The 16,964-nt window shown below is 36.4% G+C and overlaps 1 protein-coding gene across 3 annotated transcripts in view; it reads left to right on the forward strand.

The window, feature by feature from the left end:
* ERC1 (ELKS/RAB6-interacting/CAST family member 1) overlaps positions 1-16,964 on the forward strand; it is a 549,895-nt gene that overhangs the window by 138,463 nt on the left and 394,468 nt on the right. For all 3 annotated transcript variants that reach the window (XM_080810688.1, XM_080810687.1, XM_080810689.1), the window contains one exon: positions 8,563-8,730. In XM_080810688.1, coding sequence (XP_080666814.1) covers positions 8,563-8,730 — 168 coding nt within the window. The remainder of the gene's footprint in view (positions 1-8,562; positions 8,731-16,964) is intronic.

Raw genomic sequence — 16,964 nt, forward strand, 5'->3', positions numbered from 1 at the left:
AAATCTTTTTTTTTTTTTTTTGGGAAACAAAATCTTGAGTCATACTTTAGACCTATTGAATTAGAGTCTACATTTTAAGTTTCCTTAATCTCTGAAGTGCTATAAAATGTTTTGTTTTTTGGTTAGGGCCAGATGAAAATAAAATTACTAATCTCTTATTGATCATTTGGGAATCATGAAGATGAGAGCAGTTTTTGAGATGGCTTTGAGCAAATGTCACTTTGCTTTTCAAACAGGAGAGCAAAGAGGATTCCCACATTTGTGCACCTAATCTTTTTCCGAAGTGCTATTTTACAGTAGAATTATTGGAGGGCCTTGAATTGGAAATGGTGATCGCTGAAAGTCAGCATTAAAACTAGGTCATCTAGGGCTAATTTTATATTATTCTTTGGTAGTATTTCTAGTTTGGAAGATCAGGAATTTATGAGAGATATAGTAGACCTATACCTCTTCAAGGCACTGGCAAGGCAGTGTAAGTAAGATGGAGAAATGTAAGCTAGTTAAGGTGATAATTAGTTTTTTTCATAACTATAGGTTTCTTCATAACTATAAAATGACTTTTCCCCAAATATGGTGTTTAATGATGTATGGTAACCTATGTAAAAGTTTCTGGTGGTATTATGTATCTCTCTAAACTTGACTCCTCCTCATTAAGTATTTTTATTAATGAATTGGATGGAAAATATATGGGGGGATAATGTGCATGTTAGATAAGAAACTTAGCATTCCAAAAGATCTTTAAAGAGCAGAGTAATGGGCTAAACCAAGCAGGATAAAAAATTTAATAGGATAACTGTAAAAATCTTTAGGGTTCTCTCCCTCCCTTTCTCCAAAAAAAGCTAGCCAGTAGGGGTGCCTGGGTGGCTCAATTGGTTGAGGTCATGATCTCAGGGTCCTGGGATCAAGCTGGGAGGCGGGCTTCCTGCTCTATAGGGAGTCTGCTTGTCTCCCTCTTCCTCTGCTCCTCCCCCCACTACTGTGTATGTCATCTTCTCTTTCAAATAAATAGTTAAATAAATCTTAAAAAAACAAAACAAAACAAAAACTAGCCAGTAAACAAAAAAACCCAAACAACCAAACAACCAAACCCATAAAATCTGACAAAAGCAAAACAGTCTACTTCAGTAATTCTTCAGTATCTGTGTAGTGGCTGCCAGAAAACCCCCTCAAAAACAAAAAAAAAAACACATGCAATCTTCAGTTGTTTTGTGTCTAGAAGTAAGGGTGAGGTAATCAGCCATAACGTATTGAATTCTGGGTATAATGATTTAAAGGGCATTGGTATATTTAAGCATGTTTAGACTCAAAGAGTCTGAAACCATGGCATATTAAGGAATAGTTGAAGGGTAGCTTGGAAAAGAAATGCTTTTGGGAGTACATGATAGCTGCATGTATCTGAATGGCTGTTATGTGGAAGAACATCTAGCTTAAGGGGTTGAACTTGGGCCAGTCGATAAAATTACGAAAAAATATTTTTTTAAACTTTGAGATCAGAGATCGCTTTTATGCCTGGTAAAAGCAGAGCATGCCTCTAGAGAAGAACTGTGTACCTGGGTTTTACTAGAGGTTTTCAAATACTAGAGAAGCCTGTTTAAAGGGGATATAGAGACCTGGGATTTAGATGAAAGATTGAATCAGGTGACCTTTAAAGGTCCTTCTAAGGAGGAAATTGTCTCTTTCTGTGATTCTAAGGGTTCCACACAGAGAGGGCTGTAATGTTGAATAAGGAAGTTACATATGTGTTGGCTTAGAGGGGTCGGGGTAGAAGAACTATGTTGGCTGACTGTCTTGCTTTATCAGATTTGCAGAGATCAATATAATGTTTCTACTGTGACTACATAGCTGAATATAGCTTGTTACTGTATACATTGTACCATTGTTATGTTGTCTTTAAAACAACGTGATTATTTATGAATCAACATGATTTTTATGAAGATTATGAATTTTCAGGGTAAAGTGGGTGGAGACAATATTGACATTGGATTTTAAGTCTAAATTTGTAGCCTCTTTTTTTTTTTTTTTTGGTGTGCAAAGTACTGATAAACTGTACTGTGTACTGTGGAATAGCACATCTGTAACCCTGGCCTTTTTGATGTTTTTCTGAGCTCTTCAACTTTTTGTCAGGTAGGAAGCTTCAAACAGAGCTCAATCCAGTTTGTTAAAATAGCCTTTTAAAAAGGTTTACTTATGGGAATACTATGCAGCCATCAAAAGAAATGAAATCTTGCCATTTGCGACAACATGGATGGAACTAGAGGGTATTATGCTTAGCGAAATAAGTCAATCAGAGAAAGACAACTATCATATGCTCTCCCTGATATGAGGAAGTGGAGATGCAACGTGGGGGGGTTGGGGAGAGGTAGGAAAAGAAAAAAATGAAAAGATGGGATTGGGAGGGAGACAAACCATAAAAGACTCAATCTCAAAAAACAGACTGAGGGTTGCTGGGGGGAGAGGGGACGGGAGAGGGTGGTGGGGATATGGACATTGGGGAGGGTATGTGTTATGATGAGTACTGTGAAATGTGTAAACCTGGCAATTCACAGATCTGTACCCCTGGGGATAAAAATACATTATATGTTTATTAAAATAAAAAAAATTAATGAAAAAGCTTTACTTGTGGATGTTGTCAATCCCATGGCCCAATGCTCTTCATTCAGCCTCTTTTCTAGATGAGAACAATGAGAAATATGGTGATAGGAAATTATACTTAGTGATTTTGGGCAAATCACTTAGTTTGGGCTTTGATTTCATCACCTTTAAAATGAGGAGTTTAGGGGCACCTGGGTGGCTCAGTTGTTAAGCATCTGCCTTTGGCTCAGGTCATGATCCCAGGGTCCTGGGATAGAACCCTGCATTGGGCTCCCCACTTAGCAGGGAGAAGCAGGAGAGCCTGCTTCTCCCTCTCCCAATTCCCATGCTTCCTTTGTCCCTTTCTCGCTGTGTCTCTCTCTCTGTCAAATAAATAAATAAAACCTTTAAAAAAATAAAATTAGTTTAGATTATTAATTTTTTAAAAGTTTATGAAATACTGCCAAATACAGGGGAAAAAATGCAGAAAGTAATATAATAAATACCAAAAGATTTAACTTACATTTATGTTGGACCACATTAGGTGATATTTAAAGGTTCTTTTTAAAAGAAAAGGTTCTTTAAAAATCTTTATTCTAAACGAAATATTCAGTGGGAGATCTATATTAGGAAGATTATTTTGTTAGAACCTCAGGGTTTTTGTACTGTTGGGGTTGGGAATAAAGATGAGGAAGTTGTTATTATGGAGGTGGTGGTTAAAGCCTAGGATTGAATTGGTTTCTCCAGAGGAAGTCGTATAAAGTAAGATGTGAGGAGGGGAAAATGATAGAGGATCCAGTGAAGAAAACTGATCCAGTGGGGTCAGAGAGTTAAAAAGAGGAGTGAAACATACTGGCAAAGCCAAGTTAGGAATTATAGGAAATAAGCTATTGTATCCATGCAATTCTTAGTGCTCATGTGTATTTAGATAGATGTATTTATTGATGTAAAATGAAAGAAGATTAAGATAACTTAAGATAAATAATAGTTTTGTGCTCAGAAGTGAGAGGCCAAAAGAGCAAGGTAGCCATTTTTCTGCTCACGTCCATTGGTAGAAAAATCTTATAGAGAAAAACCTTCTGTTTTTGTTGAAGTTGGCATAACCTGCTTGCCACAGACCTTGACTCTTGGCAAGCTAGGTGGATGCTGTTCTTCCATGCATTTGAATTTAATAAACAAGGTCTTATTCCTCCTGCCAGGCATGGTATTAGGGTGATGACTGTGTGTCCTGCTAGTCTCTGAGGGGCTTTCCTGAATATGTTTTTTGTGGTTTGCAAAATATGGACCCCACGCAAAATTGTACTATGAACTTAGCTCACTACTGACCAAAAAGATCAGTGTAGAATTCAGAGCAATTAATCTAGTAGTAGCAGAGTGGTTTTTGTGGTTATTTTTATCTTAGATCTCCAGACCAGCACATTTAAATTCTGCATTGTACAAAAAAAAGCAGACTAAGAAAGAGTGTATGGATTAAATAACTAGTAAAGAAAAGATCACTTAGTAATTAGAGTATGGACTTGAGTAATTTCTGTACCTAACATTTGTGATATGAGATTTTTTTTTATGTGAAAGCCTGAATTCCCAGCTACTCTTACACCGAAGATGTAAGATGTAAGATGAAAACAAGAGTTTTCATTTTTGGCCTTTTTCACTCACCAATTCCTGTGGGTCTCATACCTGACATTCCCTCAAAATGGCATGCAGGTATTTATGACTGGTTAGCACTGGCACATTTACGGGTCACTTAACTGAGTGAGGGATCTAATGTAAACATGCAGCTAGGCCATCTAGGTACTACTCTTGGTAAAGAAGCAGCAACAAGAGGTCTTACAGTTATTGTTCTATGGGACTTTAGTACTATCAGAATGAGAAACATTTAGAAATGCTCAGGGATGTATTCCTGCTCTATTCTGATTCCTTACCTACAGATGGAAAACATTTCATTTTTTTTTTTTTGAAATTAACGCAGAGAAGAACTGAGAGACAAGGAAATTAGGCAGTTAAGACTTACCTAGAAGTTTAAATGTCTGGGCTTTTTGTCTTTATAAAAAGAATTTAATAATGCACTTTGGGAATATTGTGTGAAGTGTTTTTTAGGTGAGTTAGTTTGGTTTTTGCTTGTGGTTATTGGGATATGTGGTAGATATGTTAGAAGTAAGATATACAGTATACAGAATACAAATTAGAATGTAGAAGTTAGGCACAAATGATTTAGCATAGGATTTATTTGTTTTTAAAATTTTTGACATGTATACTTTGCTAAGACTTTGACCTCTTTGTGCAGGAGAGTCAGTGGGTTCAGTAAGCACCCTCTTGAATAACCGTGACTGATGCCCTGTAATGGATTCAGCTAACAGGAACCAAATCTGATACTGTCAAATAGGATTAGTAGCCACGCAGGCCAGTTGAGCTGTGCCTGAATGCCGAGTGGATAAGGGTCAGTGGGCTCTTTTGGCATCTTAAGTAGGCTGGTTGTTGAATTTCATATTCCACAAAAGTCCTTGTTCTGTGGTGGCAGTCCTTTTCTCCAAATTGAATCAGTATTCAGTTCTGACATTTGTCTTGTGGACCTTTTTGCTTCTTTGCCTGGTAGAGTGTTTCTAATTTTAATAGGTTGGTGAAGAAAAACCAAAGAAATGTAAAGACTTTTGTGATCATGCACTTTAGAAAGGACTATTGGGGAACTCTGTGGAAATCACACCATTCTTCTTTGTTTTGAACTGGATTTTAATTCTTGCTGTGAGATCTTTAGTGCTGAATTTAGGCACCCAAACTGGACATTTTTAGTGGTAAATCTCATGGATTCACTGGGCTTGATTTATTGTAGTTCTCCTGTTTGTTAGCAAAACATTTATTATTACTTTATTACTTTTATCTTTTATTACTTTATCTTTTCTTTTTCCATGTCCCTGAGGAAAATTTTAAGTAGGCTGGCTATCTTGACACATTGTATTTCGTAAGGTATTCAAAGGAAGAACACATTTAGACAGTTAGGTCTTTTTTATTGGTTGTAATTATCAGCATATAGATACTTTACATGTTTTGTTAGATTTATACCTAGATATTTAAATATTTTTGAGGGATTGTAACTGGTCATAAATTTAAAAAATTGAAGTTCAATATTGGATCTTACTTAATTTTGTCAGTTTATAAAATATTTACATTTTTAAAGCACGTGTAAATATTCATTTTCTTTAATATTATTTATTCTTTAATATTATTGCTATTAAGACCTGTTTTAGGCACATGAAATATAGATAAAAAAATAAAACAAATACCATGAAATGGTATCATGATGTGAAGTTTTAAATTATAACAGAGTTGGATTTACCACTATTTTTTCTTACGATACATCTTTTCTGTTTCTTTAAACATGGAATAATTCTAGAAATAAATAATTCTAGAAATAAAATTTCTAGAATTTTATATATATATGAAATCATATTTACTTTTTTTTGTCTAGCTCTTAGTGGGGTAGTATATAATTAGTCGCTAAGATTGTAGGATCTGGAGACAGATCAGTTAATCTTAAATTCCTGCTCTATTGCTTATTTATAACTATCTTTCCTAAGTCTCAGTTTCCCAGGTTACCATGGGAAAGTGCAGTTTTCCACAGGGAAAACGCAAGTGAAGAAGATACAATACTTGAAGACAGAATTGGGAGGATTTTTAATATACCATATATAGCGTTGGCAAGCATATACATGACTATATGCAGAAAGGTTCAGAAATATAAGGGTAGAATGAAGAAAACCATTTAATTTAGAAGTAAAGATTTATAAAATAAGTATGACTAAAATAGAAAGGAGATGATAAGACGCTGTGTTGGAAAGAATTGCTCAGGCTGGGAGAAAAGACAAACCAGAACAGGGATGAATGATGAAAAAGAGATGGTAGATGAGAGGTAATGCTATGCACAAAGAGTAGTTTTAGTAGGTATAGAAGAAAGAATGGTTGTTTCAGAAATAAGAATTTAAATGTTTGAAAATTTTTAGGTGGACCTTTCCAGAATATAACAAGGTTACCATATATCATTTATTAGAATAGAGGAAAGTCAAAAGTGGAAAGTATTTATTGAGGGGGCATGGTAGAACTTGTGGTGAAGAATTATAAATGGAACTTACAAAGATTACTTCCCCAATATCTGGTTTGGTTGGATGAGTGGTATTGAAATGGTTGATAGAAGTGTAGTTTAGCAGAATGAAACCTGGTTTATTTACATGTTTTTCCTTTCCAGCATAGTCCAAGATAATTTGTAAGTACATAATGATTTAACTATAGAGTCTCAAATGAGACTAGTCTTGTAGCAAAATTTTCCATAGTACTTAGCAGTAAGTACTACCATACACACGGTATTGGTTCTTAGATACCTTATAGCTTAAATGTAATATTAAATTTTCCCTGAGAGTTTTGATGTACTCTAAATGTGAGTCATTACCCATGTTACCTGTTTCTTCTTCGTGGGTTGGTTAATCTACAGACAGCCAGGAAAAATAATATAGGACAAGTTCAAGATTAAGGATGTTTTATAGAAATATACTTGTATCTTAGATTTGCACTTTCAGTGTTACAGCCACCAGCCATATGTGACTATGGAGCACTTGAAATATAGTAATCCAAATTGAGATATGATGTAAATATAAAAATTAGAATATGCATTGTACTTTTAAGACTTAGTATGAAACAAAGAACATAAAATAAAATAGTTAATTGATTCTTTTTAATATGGATTACAGGTTTGAAATGATAGTATTTTAGACAGATTAAATAAGTTGTATTATTAAAATTGTATCTGTTTCTTTCTTATTTTTTAATATAGCTCCTAGAAAGTTTAAAATTTCATATGTGGCTTAGGGGCGCCTGGATGGCTCAGTGGGTTAAAGCCTCTGCCTTCGGTTCAGGTCATGATCTCAGGGTCCTGGGATCGAGCCCCGCATCGGGCTCTCTGCTCAGCGGGGAGCCTGCTTCCCCCCCTCTCTCTCTGCCTGCCTCTCTGCCTACTTGCAATCTCTCTCTCTGTCAAATAAATAAATAAAATCTTAAAATTTCATATGTGGCTTATATATGACTCACATTATATTTCTATCGAAAAACACTGTCTTAAGATGAAATAAATCCACCTCTCTGTTTTGTTATAATTGTATAACTGTTTGCTGAATTGTAAATCCTTAGTGGAAAAGCAAACAAAACAAAACAAAACAAAAAAACACCCAAAAACAAAAATCCCAAATAAATTTGATGTATGAGTATACTTAATGAAATTTGCTTTGAATGGATTTAAAAATAAGTACTGTCATTAGACTTACTTGATTTCATTAGATTTCTAATTATACTTAAATGTTCTATTTAGTCAAAGCTGTTATTAAACTTGGGGGGATAGAGTTTACTGATGCCAGACTTTAGTTAACTAGTCTCTGGGCCTGAAAGTGGACCTTTGCTTTCCTTTGCATGATGTCACAGTGCGTTTTGGGATTGTTGGTCTCAAAAGCATCATATTCTACCTCTAGTTTCTATTATGTGATATAGTGAGTGTCATGCTTGATGATGTCTATGGTTTTCTTTCTAATTTTAGATTTTCTAAATCAGTGTAGCATCACTGGGAACTTGTTAGAAAAACTAATTCTTGAGCCCCAAACCCACTGAATCAGAACTCTGGTGGCTGGGCCTGTGAATCTGTTTAAAGCCTCCAGTAGAAGTGGCAAAACTCAATTTCTTTATGACAGCTCTCAATTTTGTCTCTTGATTCAGATGTATTTATCCTGGTGTCATGGTATATTTAACTAATGTAAATTTTATTTTTATTACAAAAGTGCTCATAGGTTTTAGGATTTAATTTCTAAATAGCTATAATTATATTTAGAGTGGCCTTTTATCTGATTCTAATGAAAGTTTACTATATAAGTATCATTTGGGCAACTATACACGGGTATTTGGAAGAATTGCATTCCTTTCTTTTCATTTAATCAATTGTAAAAAACGTCACATTCTTAGGTGGATGCTCTCCGATTGCGTTTGGAAGAGAAGGAAACTATGTTGAATAAGAAGACAAAACAAATTCAGGATATGGCTGAGGAGAAGGGGACACAAGCTGGAGAGATACATGACCTCAAGGACATGTTGGATGTGAAAGAGAGGAAGGTTAATGTTCTTCAGAAGAAGGTAAAGTGCGGGTGTTTTTTGGAATAGTTTGAGAAGAATACATATTAACTCTTCTTTAAATATTTGGTGGAATTCACCTGTGAAGCCATCTGGTCCTGGACTTTTGTTGGGAGATTTTTGATTACTGGTTCAGTTTCTTTGCTGGTAGTTGGTCTGCTTAAGTTTCCTCTTTCTTCCTGTTTCAGTTTTGATAGTTTAAAATCCTGAAATTTATTCATTTCTTCTAGGTTGTCCAATTTGTTGGCATATAGTTTTCAGTAATATTCCTGTATAATTGTTTGTATTTTTGTGATGTTGTATTTCTCCTCTCTCATTTGTGATTTTATTTATTGGGGTCCTTTCTCTTTTCTTTTTGATAAGTCTGGCTAGGGGTTTATCAATTTTATTAATTTTTTCAAAGAATCAGCTCTTCCTAGTTTCACTGACCTGTTCTTTTTTTTTTTTTTTAAGTTTCTATATCATTTTATTTCTGCTCTAATCTTTATTATTTCCTTCCTTTTGCTGGCTGTAGGCTTTGTTTATTGGTCTTTTCCTAGTTCCTTTAGGTGTAAGTTTAGGTTGTTTATTTGAAGTTTCTTTTGCTTCTTGCGATAAACTTTACTCTTAGAACTGTTTTTGCTACATCCCAGAGGTTTTGGACCACTGTGTTTTCATTTTCATTTGTTTCCATGTGCTTTTTAATATCTTCTTTGATTTCTTAGTTGACTCATTCATTATTTAGTAGCATGTTGTTTAACCTCCATGTCTTTGTGATCTTTCCAGACTTTCTTGAGGTTGACTTCTTGTTTCATAGTGTTGTGGTTAGAAAAGGTGCATAGTATAACTTCAGTCATTTTGTATTTATTGAGGCCTGCTTTGTGACCTAGTACATGTTCTGTTCTGGAGAATGTTACATGTGCACTTGAAAAGAATGTGTGTTCTGCTGTCTTAGGATGGAATGTTCTGAATAGATCTGATAAGTCCAGCTGGTCCAGTGTGTCATTCAATGCCATGCCTCCTTATTGATTTTCTGCTAAGATGAGCTGTCTGTTCATGTAAGTGGGGCATTAAAATTCCCTATTATTTTTTTACTATCAATTAGTTCCTTTATGTTTGTTACTAATTGTTCTGTATATTTGTGTGCTCCCATGTTGGGTACATACATTCTTACAGTTGTTATATCTTGTTGAATTGTCCCCTTTATTATTATATAGTATGCTTCTTTGTCTCTTTTTAACAGTCCTTGAAGTCTAGTTTGTCTGATAAAGTATTGGTATTCAGCTTCCTTTTGACACCTATTTGTGTGGTAATTGTTTCTCCATCCCCTCTTCACTTTCAATTTGGATGTGTCTTTAGGCCTAAAAAGAATCTCAGGGCACCTGGATGGCTCAGTTGCTGAGCGTCTGCTTTCGGCTCAGGTCATGATCCCAGGGTCTTGAAATTGAGCCCAGAATCGGGCTCCCTGCTCAGCAGGGAGCCTGCTTCTCCCTCCCCCACTTCCCTGCTTGTGTTCGCGCTCTTGCTATCTTTCTGTAAAATAAATAAAATCTTTAAAAAACTGAAGTAGGGGTACCTGGGTGGCTCCATGCGTTAAGCCTCTGCCTTCGGCTCAGGTCATGATCTCAGGGTCCTGGGATTGAGCCCCACATTGGGCTCTCTGCTCAGTGGGGAACCTGCTTCCCCCTCTCTCTCTTCCTGCCTTTGCCTACCTGTGATCTCTGTCAAATAAATTTTTTAAAAAATCTTAAAAAAAGATACAAAAAATAAAAAAATAAAGTAAAATAAAATGAGTCTCTTTGGGTGTTGTTTTTTTAATTCATTCTGACACTCTGTTTTGATTGGAACATAATCTGTTTACATTCAGAGTAGTTATTGATAGGTATGTATTTATTGCCATTTTATTACTTGTTTTGTGGTTGTTCCTGGAGATTTCCTCTGATCCTTTGTCTTTTTCATGTTTTGCTGATTTGCTATAGTGATGTATTTGGATTTCTTTCTCTTTATTTTTTGCAGGTTTATTAGTGGTTTTTGATATGGTTACCATTGGGTTTGTATATAACATCTTCTGCAGATATCAGTATACACACACACGTGTGTGTGTGTGTGTGTGTGTGTAGACTTAAAAGATTTATTTATTTATTTTAGAGAGAGATTGTGAGCATGAGGGGTAGGGGCAGAGGGCCAGGGAGAGAGAAATCTCAAGCAGACTCCCCGCTGAGCATGGAGCCTGATGGAGGGCTCCATCTCACTACCCTGAGATCACAACCTGAGCTGAAATAAGAGTTGGACACCAACCAACTGGGCCACAGAGGCACCCCCAAATATCAGTCTGTATTAAGTTGATTGTCATTCAAGTTTGAACTCATTCTTTTTTCTTCTCCTCCCCATGTTTTAGGTATATGTTATTCTATTTATATCCTTTTTATGTGAGTTCCTTGATGGATTTTTAGGGAAGTAGTCATTTGTATTGCTTTTGTTTTTCCTACCCTTATACTGTCATTTTTGGTCTCTTCTTTCCACTCAAAGAGTCCCCTTTAATATTTCTTGCAGGACTGGGTTAGTGGTCATGAAATCCTTTAGTTTTTGTTTGCCTGGGAAACTCTCCCTCTCCTTCTGTTCTGAATAATAGCCTTGCTGGATAGAATATTCTTGGCTGCATTTTTCCCATTTAGCACTTTGAATAGATCATGTCACTGTCTTCTGGCTTGCTCAGTTTCTGTTGAGAAATCTCCAGCTAGCCTATGGGGTTTTCCCTTGTAAGTTATGACTCCTTTTGTCTTGCTGCCTTAAGACATTTTTTTTTAATCACTGTATTTTACAAATGTAATTACAATATGTCTTGGTGTTAGCTTGCTGTTAATGATTTTGAGGGGCATTCTCTTTGCCTCCTGGAGCTGGGTGTCTGTTTCCTTTCCCAGATGAAGGAAGTGTTCAGCTATCCGTCCATCCATCCATCCTTCCTTCCTCTCTGTCTTTTTAAGATTTTAATTTATTTGTTTGATGAGAGAGAGAGAGAGCGCGCGCGCGCTAACAATCAGGGAGCAGCAGGCAGAGGAAGAGGGAAAAACAAGCATCCTACTGAGCAAGGATCCTGATGTGGGGCTCGATCCCAGGACCCTGAGATCATGACCTGGGCCAAATGCAGACTTTAAACTGACTGAGTCATCCAGATGACCCTTAGCTATTATTTCTTGAAGTAAATATTCTGGCCCCTTTTCTCTCTTCTTCTTCTTTTGGGACTTGTATACTATGGATGTTATTATGTTTGATGGAGTCACTGAGTTCCCTAAATCTGTTCTTGTGTGGCATAATTCTTTTCTCTCATTTGTTCAGCTTCATTGCTTATCATTACTTTGTCTTCTAGGTCATTAATTTGTTCCTCTGCTTCTTCCAGCCTGCTGGTCATTCCATCAAGCATGGTTCTAATTTCATTTATTACACTCTTTATCTCTTTTGATTCTTTTTTAATTCTTTTATCTCTATGGTAAGGGTCTTACTGATGTCTTCTTTTCTCAAGGCCGGTGAGTATTCTTATGATTGATGCTTTAAATTCTTCATCAGGTATGTTCCTTATGTCTGTTTCACAAAGATCTCTGGCCATGGCCTTATCTTATTCTTTCATTTGGGATAAATTCCTCTGTCTTCACATTTATCTAAGTCTCTGCCTTCTTCTGAGTGTTAGAAAAGACAGTTATATATCTTCCTGAAAGTAATGGCTTTATGAAGAAGAGGTCATGTATTTCCCTGGAAGAGACCTATCAAGGAGTGTTTCCTATGTGTGCTACAAGTGCTCTGCTTTTGTGTTCTGGCTGCTCTGTCCTTCAGGCCAGTCATTTATAGGGGCTTTCCTTGCCTGCTGTGGTCAGTGTTTGGTCCCTGGCCTGAATGTGACAAGTTTTTGCTAGGTGTGCTCTGGTCTGCTTGTGAAATGAGACTTGTCACCATCTCCACCGTAACTGAGGCCCTGCGAAACGTTATGGTCTGGAGACGTGGTATGGATAGGGGTTAGTCCTGGTCTTCTGGGACAGGGTCCTGCTGCACTGGGACTGAGGCAAGTGTGACTGAGAAGGGCAGTTCCACTAGAGCCCAGTAGGGTAGGGCTTAATGTAAGTAAGTTCAGCAGCCAATGTGGGTGCTATGCTGCTTCCCACAGTTAGCTCTGTATGTATGCTGAGGGGCAGGGGAAGGAAATGGTGTGGGCAAGCTCCATTGTTCCCAGAGATTTGTCTCTGTGAATGCTGCCTTTCAGGGAAGTACTCTGGGAAGTGTGATCTCCCCACTGTGTACCCTAGATGCTCTTCAGATTATTGTTTCTGCACTGTCTGCCCTCAGGTGTTTGCCTGCCATCTCTCCAGGAGCAGTGCAGTGCCCTCCAGACTATTCCAGCCAAGCCTGCTGACCTTTAAAACTCCAGGCTCTAATCCCCACTGCTTGGAAGAACTCATGAAATATAGCTCCTCTCTTTTTACAAGTCAGTGACTTTGGAGAAATATTCCCCTTGTGCTTTCCCATGTGCTCCTTTCTTTCTCTCTCGCCTTTCTCTGACCACACCTTCCTCCCTCTGCAGTACCCAAGATCTGTGTCTCCCCCAAACCATGTCTCCATACTGCCTGTCTTCTCCCATATGGCCTCTTTTCTCCCTTTAGTTGTAAAGTTTGTTCTGTCAGTCATCAGGTTGATTTCTGGGGTATTTAGGATGATTTGATAGTTATCTAGTTGTGTTTGTTGGACAAAGTGAGACTAGGGTCCTCCTACTCTGCTGCCATCTTACTGCTTCATACCCCAAGGTTTAAATTTTTATTTAATTACTGGTTGCTCTAGAATTCCTTTGAAAATTTTTCAAGAAAAATCATAGGTGCTATGTTTCCTAAGTTCCTGCTTATTGATTATGTGTTAATATATTGTCTTTTTATATTTTATAATTGTTTCAAAAATATGAAGAAGATAGAGAATAATATAAATAATGATAATTATTCAGCTTAAGAAGTAAAATTTCAGGGGCGCCTGGGTGGCTCAGTCGGTTAAGTTCTGCCTTCTTCTCACATCATGATCGCAGGGTCCTAGGAACGAGCCCCTTGTCGAGTTCCCTGCTTGGTGGAGAGCCTGCTTCGCCCTCTCCCTCTGTCTGCCGCTCTGCCTACTTGTGTTCTCTGTCTGTTTCTCTGTCAAACAAACACATACATACATACATTCTTAAAAAAAATAAAGTAAAATTTCAAATATAGTTGATGTTCCTTGGCATATCTTCACTTGATAGGTAGTATTGTCCTCCATTTGTCCCAGAGTTGAACATTTAATTTTGGTGTTTATGCATGCCCCCATATATTAGATCAGGATACATGGTTTTATACTTTTATAACCTAGGTATCTATTAATGAAACATATATAATATGAGGAAGTATGCCTTACAAATAAATATGATAAGTATTTACCCTGAATGTAATCAGGGGAATGTAAAATAAGACCAGATTAAGAAACAATTTTATACCTATCCTTTTACGCTATGTTGGCAAAAATTAGAGGTCTGTGACAGTATCAAATGTTGATAAATACGGCAACTGGATTTCTTGAACAGTGCTGTTGGATTTTTAAATTGATACAACTGCTTTGGAAAGTAGTTATGAAATTAAACATAAGCATACCCTCCCTGATACCAGACACCTTAGATGAACTCCAGGGCATGTGTAGGAATGTTCATAGTAGCCTTGTTTGGCTGTAGAAAAACAAAACAAAACAGAACTGAGGAAACATTATACAAAAGTTCATTAAGAGAAGAGTGGGTAGGTAAATTTGATATACTCACTCAGTAGAACCTATAATTTTAAGGGAAATTAATGTTTCTGATTAAAAATTCAGCAAAGTCATTTCTTCTAGGGGAAGGGAGATAAGGAGGAATATATAAGTATCTTAAGATGGGTTAATGAGTTTGTATATATTTATTATACTTCATAACATATGTATATGTTAAATAGTATTTAATATAATTTAAAATAACTGGAGGCAGATTAAGTTTTGTTAAATTTGCACGGTACATTGGTGTTATATCTTTCATGTATTTTCCTCTTTTTCAATATTAATTTAAAAATTGCTTAGAATAAAAGCCTCCGTATATATGCATATTAGTATTTTCTTTGAAAAAGAACTTTTCATATATTTCAGTTTAAATTTATTCCTAATTTTATAGTTATAAAATTAGAATCACTTTTCCCTAGAAGTTCATTTATACATTTTGAATCAATGTCTGATACAGATGTAGAGTCTTACTTGATAACGTTTAACTGCCTGATTAAAATTTTTCATATAAATTCTCTGGCAAAAGGGTTTATTTAGCTTATGACCTAATATGTCCAATTATGATGAACTGATGACTTGGACAGTTTGACCCTCTTTCCTAGAATCAGAATTTGGCTATTTACAGTATTTGCTGATTGAGATGAACTTGTATTGTACTATTATACTTGTATTGAACAAGTATAATCCCCCTCCCGCAGATGACTTTTTAGATATTGGGAACTGTTGAGGGCTGTTTGACAGCCCTCAAATCTTATTTTTCTAGATGATATATTTCTGTTCCTCCCAATGTTCTCATTTGCCCTGGTTAATTTTTCTGATTGCAGTTATTTGTCTCAACTCATTTTTCTCCTGTACTTTAACAGTTGGAACTTTGGATCTAATTGCAAGAGAGATGATTAGAACATTATTAATATTCTTGGCCCTAACTAGTATGATATTGGGCAACTCACTGAAACTGGCTAACCTCCAGTTTTTTTTTTTTTTTAACTATAAACAATATAATAGTTACGTCAGGAAGTTTTTGTTAAATGATGTCATATGTAGGAAAGTACCTTGGAACCTGTAGAGTGTTGCATATTGTGGATATAAGGTATTAATATATGTATTTTTTAAGATTTTTATTTATTTGAGAGAGAGAGAGCACGTGCACATGAGTTGGGGGAGGGGCAGAGAGAGAGGGACAAGCCGACTCCTCACTGATCAGGGAGCCCTATGCCGGTTTTGTTCCTGGAATCCTGACGTCATGACCTGAGCTGAAGGCATGCTTAACCGACTGAGCCACATAGGCGCCCCTTAATATTGTTTATTCTTACTAATACTTTGCTTAATTCAGCCAATTAATCTTTGAGGATCTTCAACTTTTTTTTTATTTTTTAAGATTTTATTTATTTGACAGAGAGAGAGATCACAAGTAGGCAGAGAAGCAGGCAGAGAGAGAGGGAAGCAGGATCCCCGCTGAGCACAGAGCCCGATGCAGGACTCGATCCTATGACTCTGAGATCATGACCTGAGCTGAAGGCAGAGGCTTAACCCACTGAGCCACCCAGGCGCCCCAGAGGATCTTCAACTTTATAAGCCTTCTACCCATTTATTCTTTATACTTTCGTATAAGTGATAAAAAGTTGAATAGACCAGAAAAGGCTTTTGTGATATATTTTACCTCTTTCAGATGGGTTATTTATTGAAATAGTTGTCAAAGCTCTTTCTGTTGTCTGTAGAATTTTTTTTCTTATAAGCTCAGTTTGTTTTCAGTTCTAGCCTTTTTAAAAATTCTTATTTCTCAGTGTTCTTCATTCAGAACATTATAAATCTGTCTTAAAAATCTGAGTCAGTTATAGAGATCACTGTGTAATTCTTTGTTATAGCGATGCCTGGATTATGAGCGAGTGATACATTCAGCTGCTTTTGGCTTTTTCAGGACAACTACCCACACATTTTCCTAGCTTTCTAAGCAATGTGTATATTTATATACACTGGAGTGTTGTTTGCTCTTTCTACTTTTTCTCCCTTACTGAGTACATTTATAGTTGCATAGTCAGACTGTGTTTTGTGGCTTCCCCATCTTCCTAAACAGCCTTTATACATCCATTCAGTACCTTCTGCTATATAGTAGGCACTGTGCTAAGTACAAAGACAAATGAGATGTGGTTTCTGCTCTCTAAGTCTTAGATTTCTGGGAGTTAAAGAAGTGGTGATATACATGGTGTACAGTGAGGTACAAAGCAAGACTTTTTCAATTTGAACTTGTGTGAAAGAAGCTAAGTCTTGAAATTGAATGAACGTTTGCTGGGTAGATGGGGAAGGATTGAGACATCCCAAGCCAAGAGAGTACTGTGAATGAAAACTTGGAATTCCTTTCCACAGTCATGCCTTGGAATTCTGCCTTTGCTTTTTAAACATTTTGTAATAGGAATTCTTAAAAGTTTCTGGTAGAGCTCTGTCTGTGAATGCCTTTTCTTTCT

The sequence above is a fragment of the Martes martes genome (genome assembly GCF_963455335.1).
Source record: "Martes martes genome assembly, chromosome: 8".
Lineage (NCBI taxonomy): Eukaryota > Metazoa > Chordata > Mammalia > Carnivora > Mustelidae > Martes > Martes martes.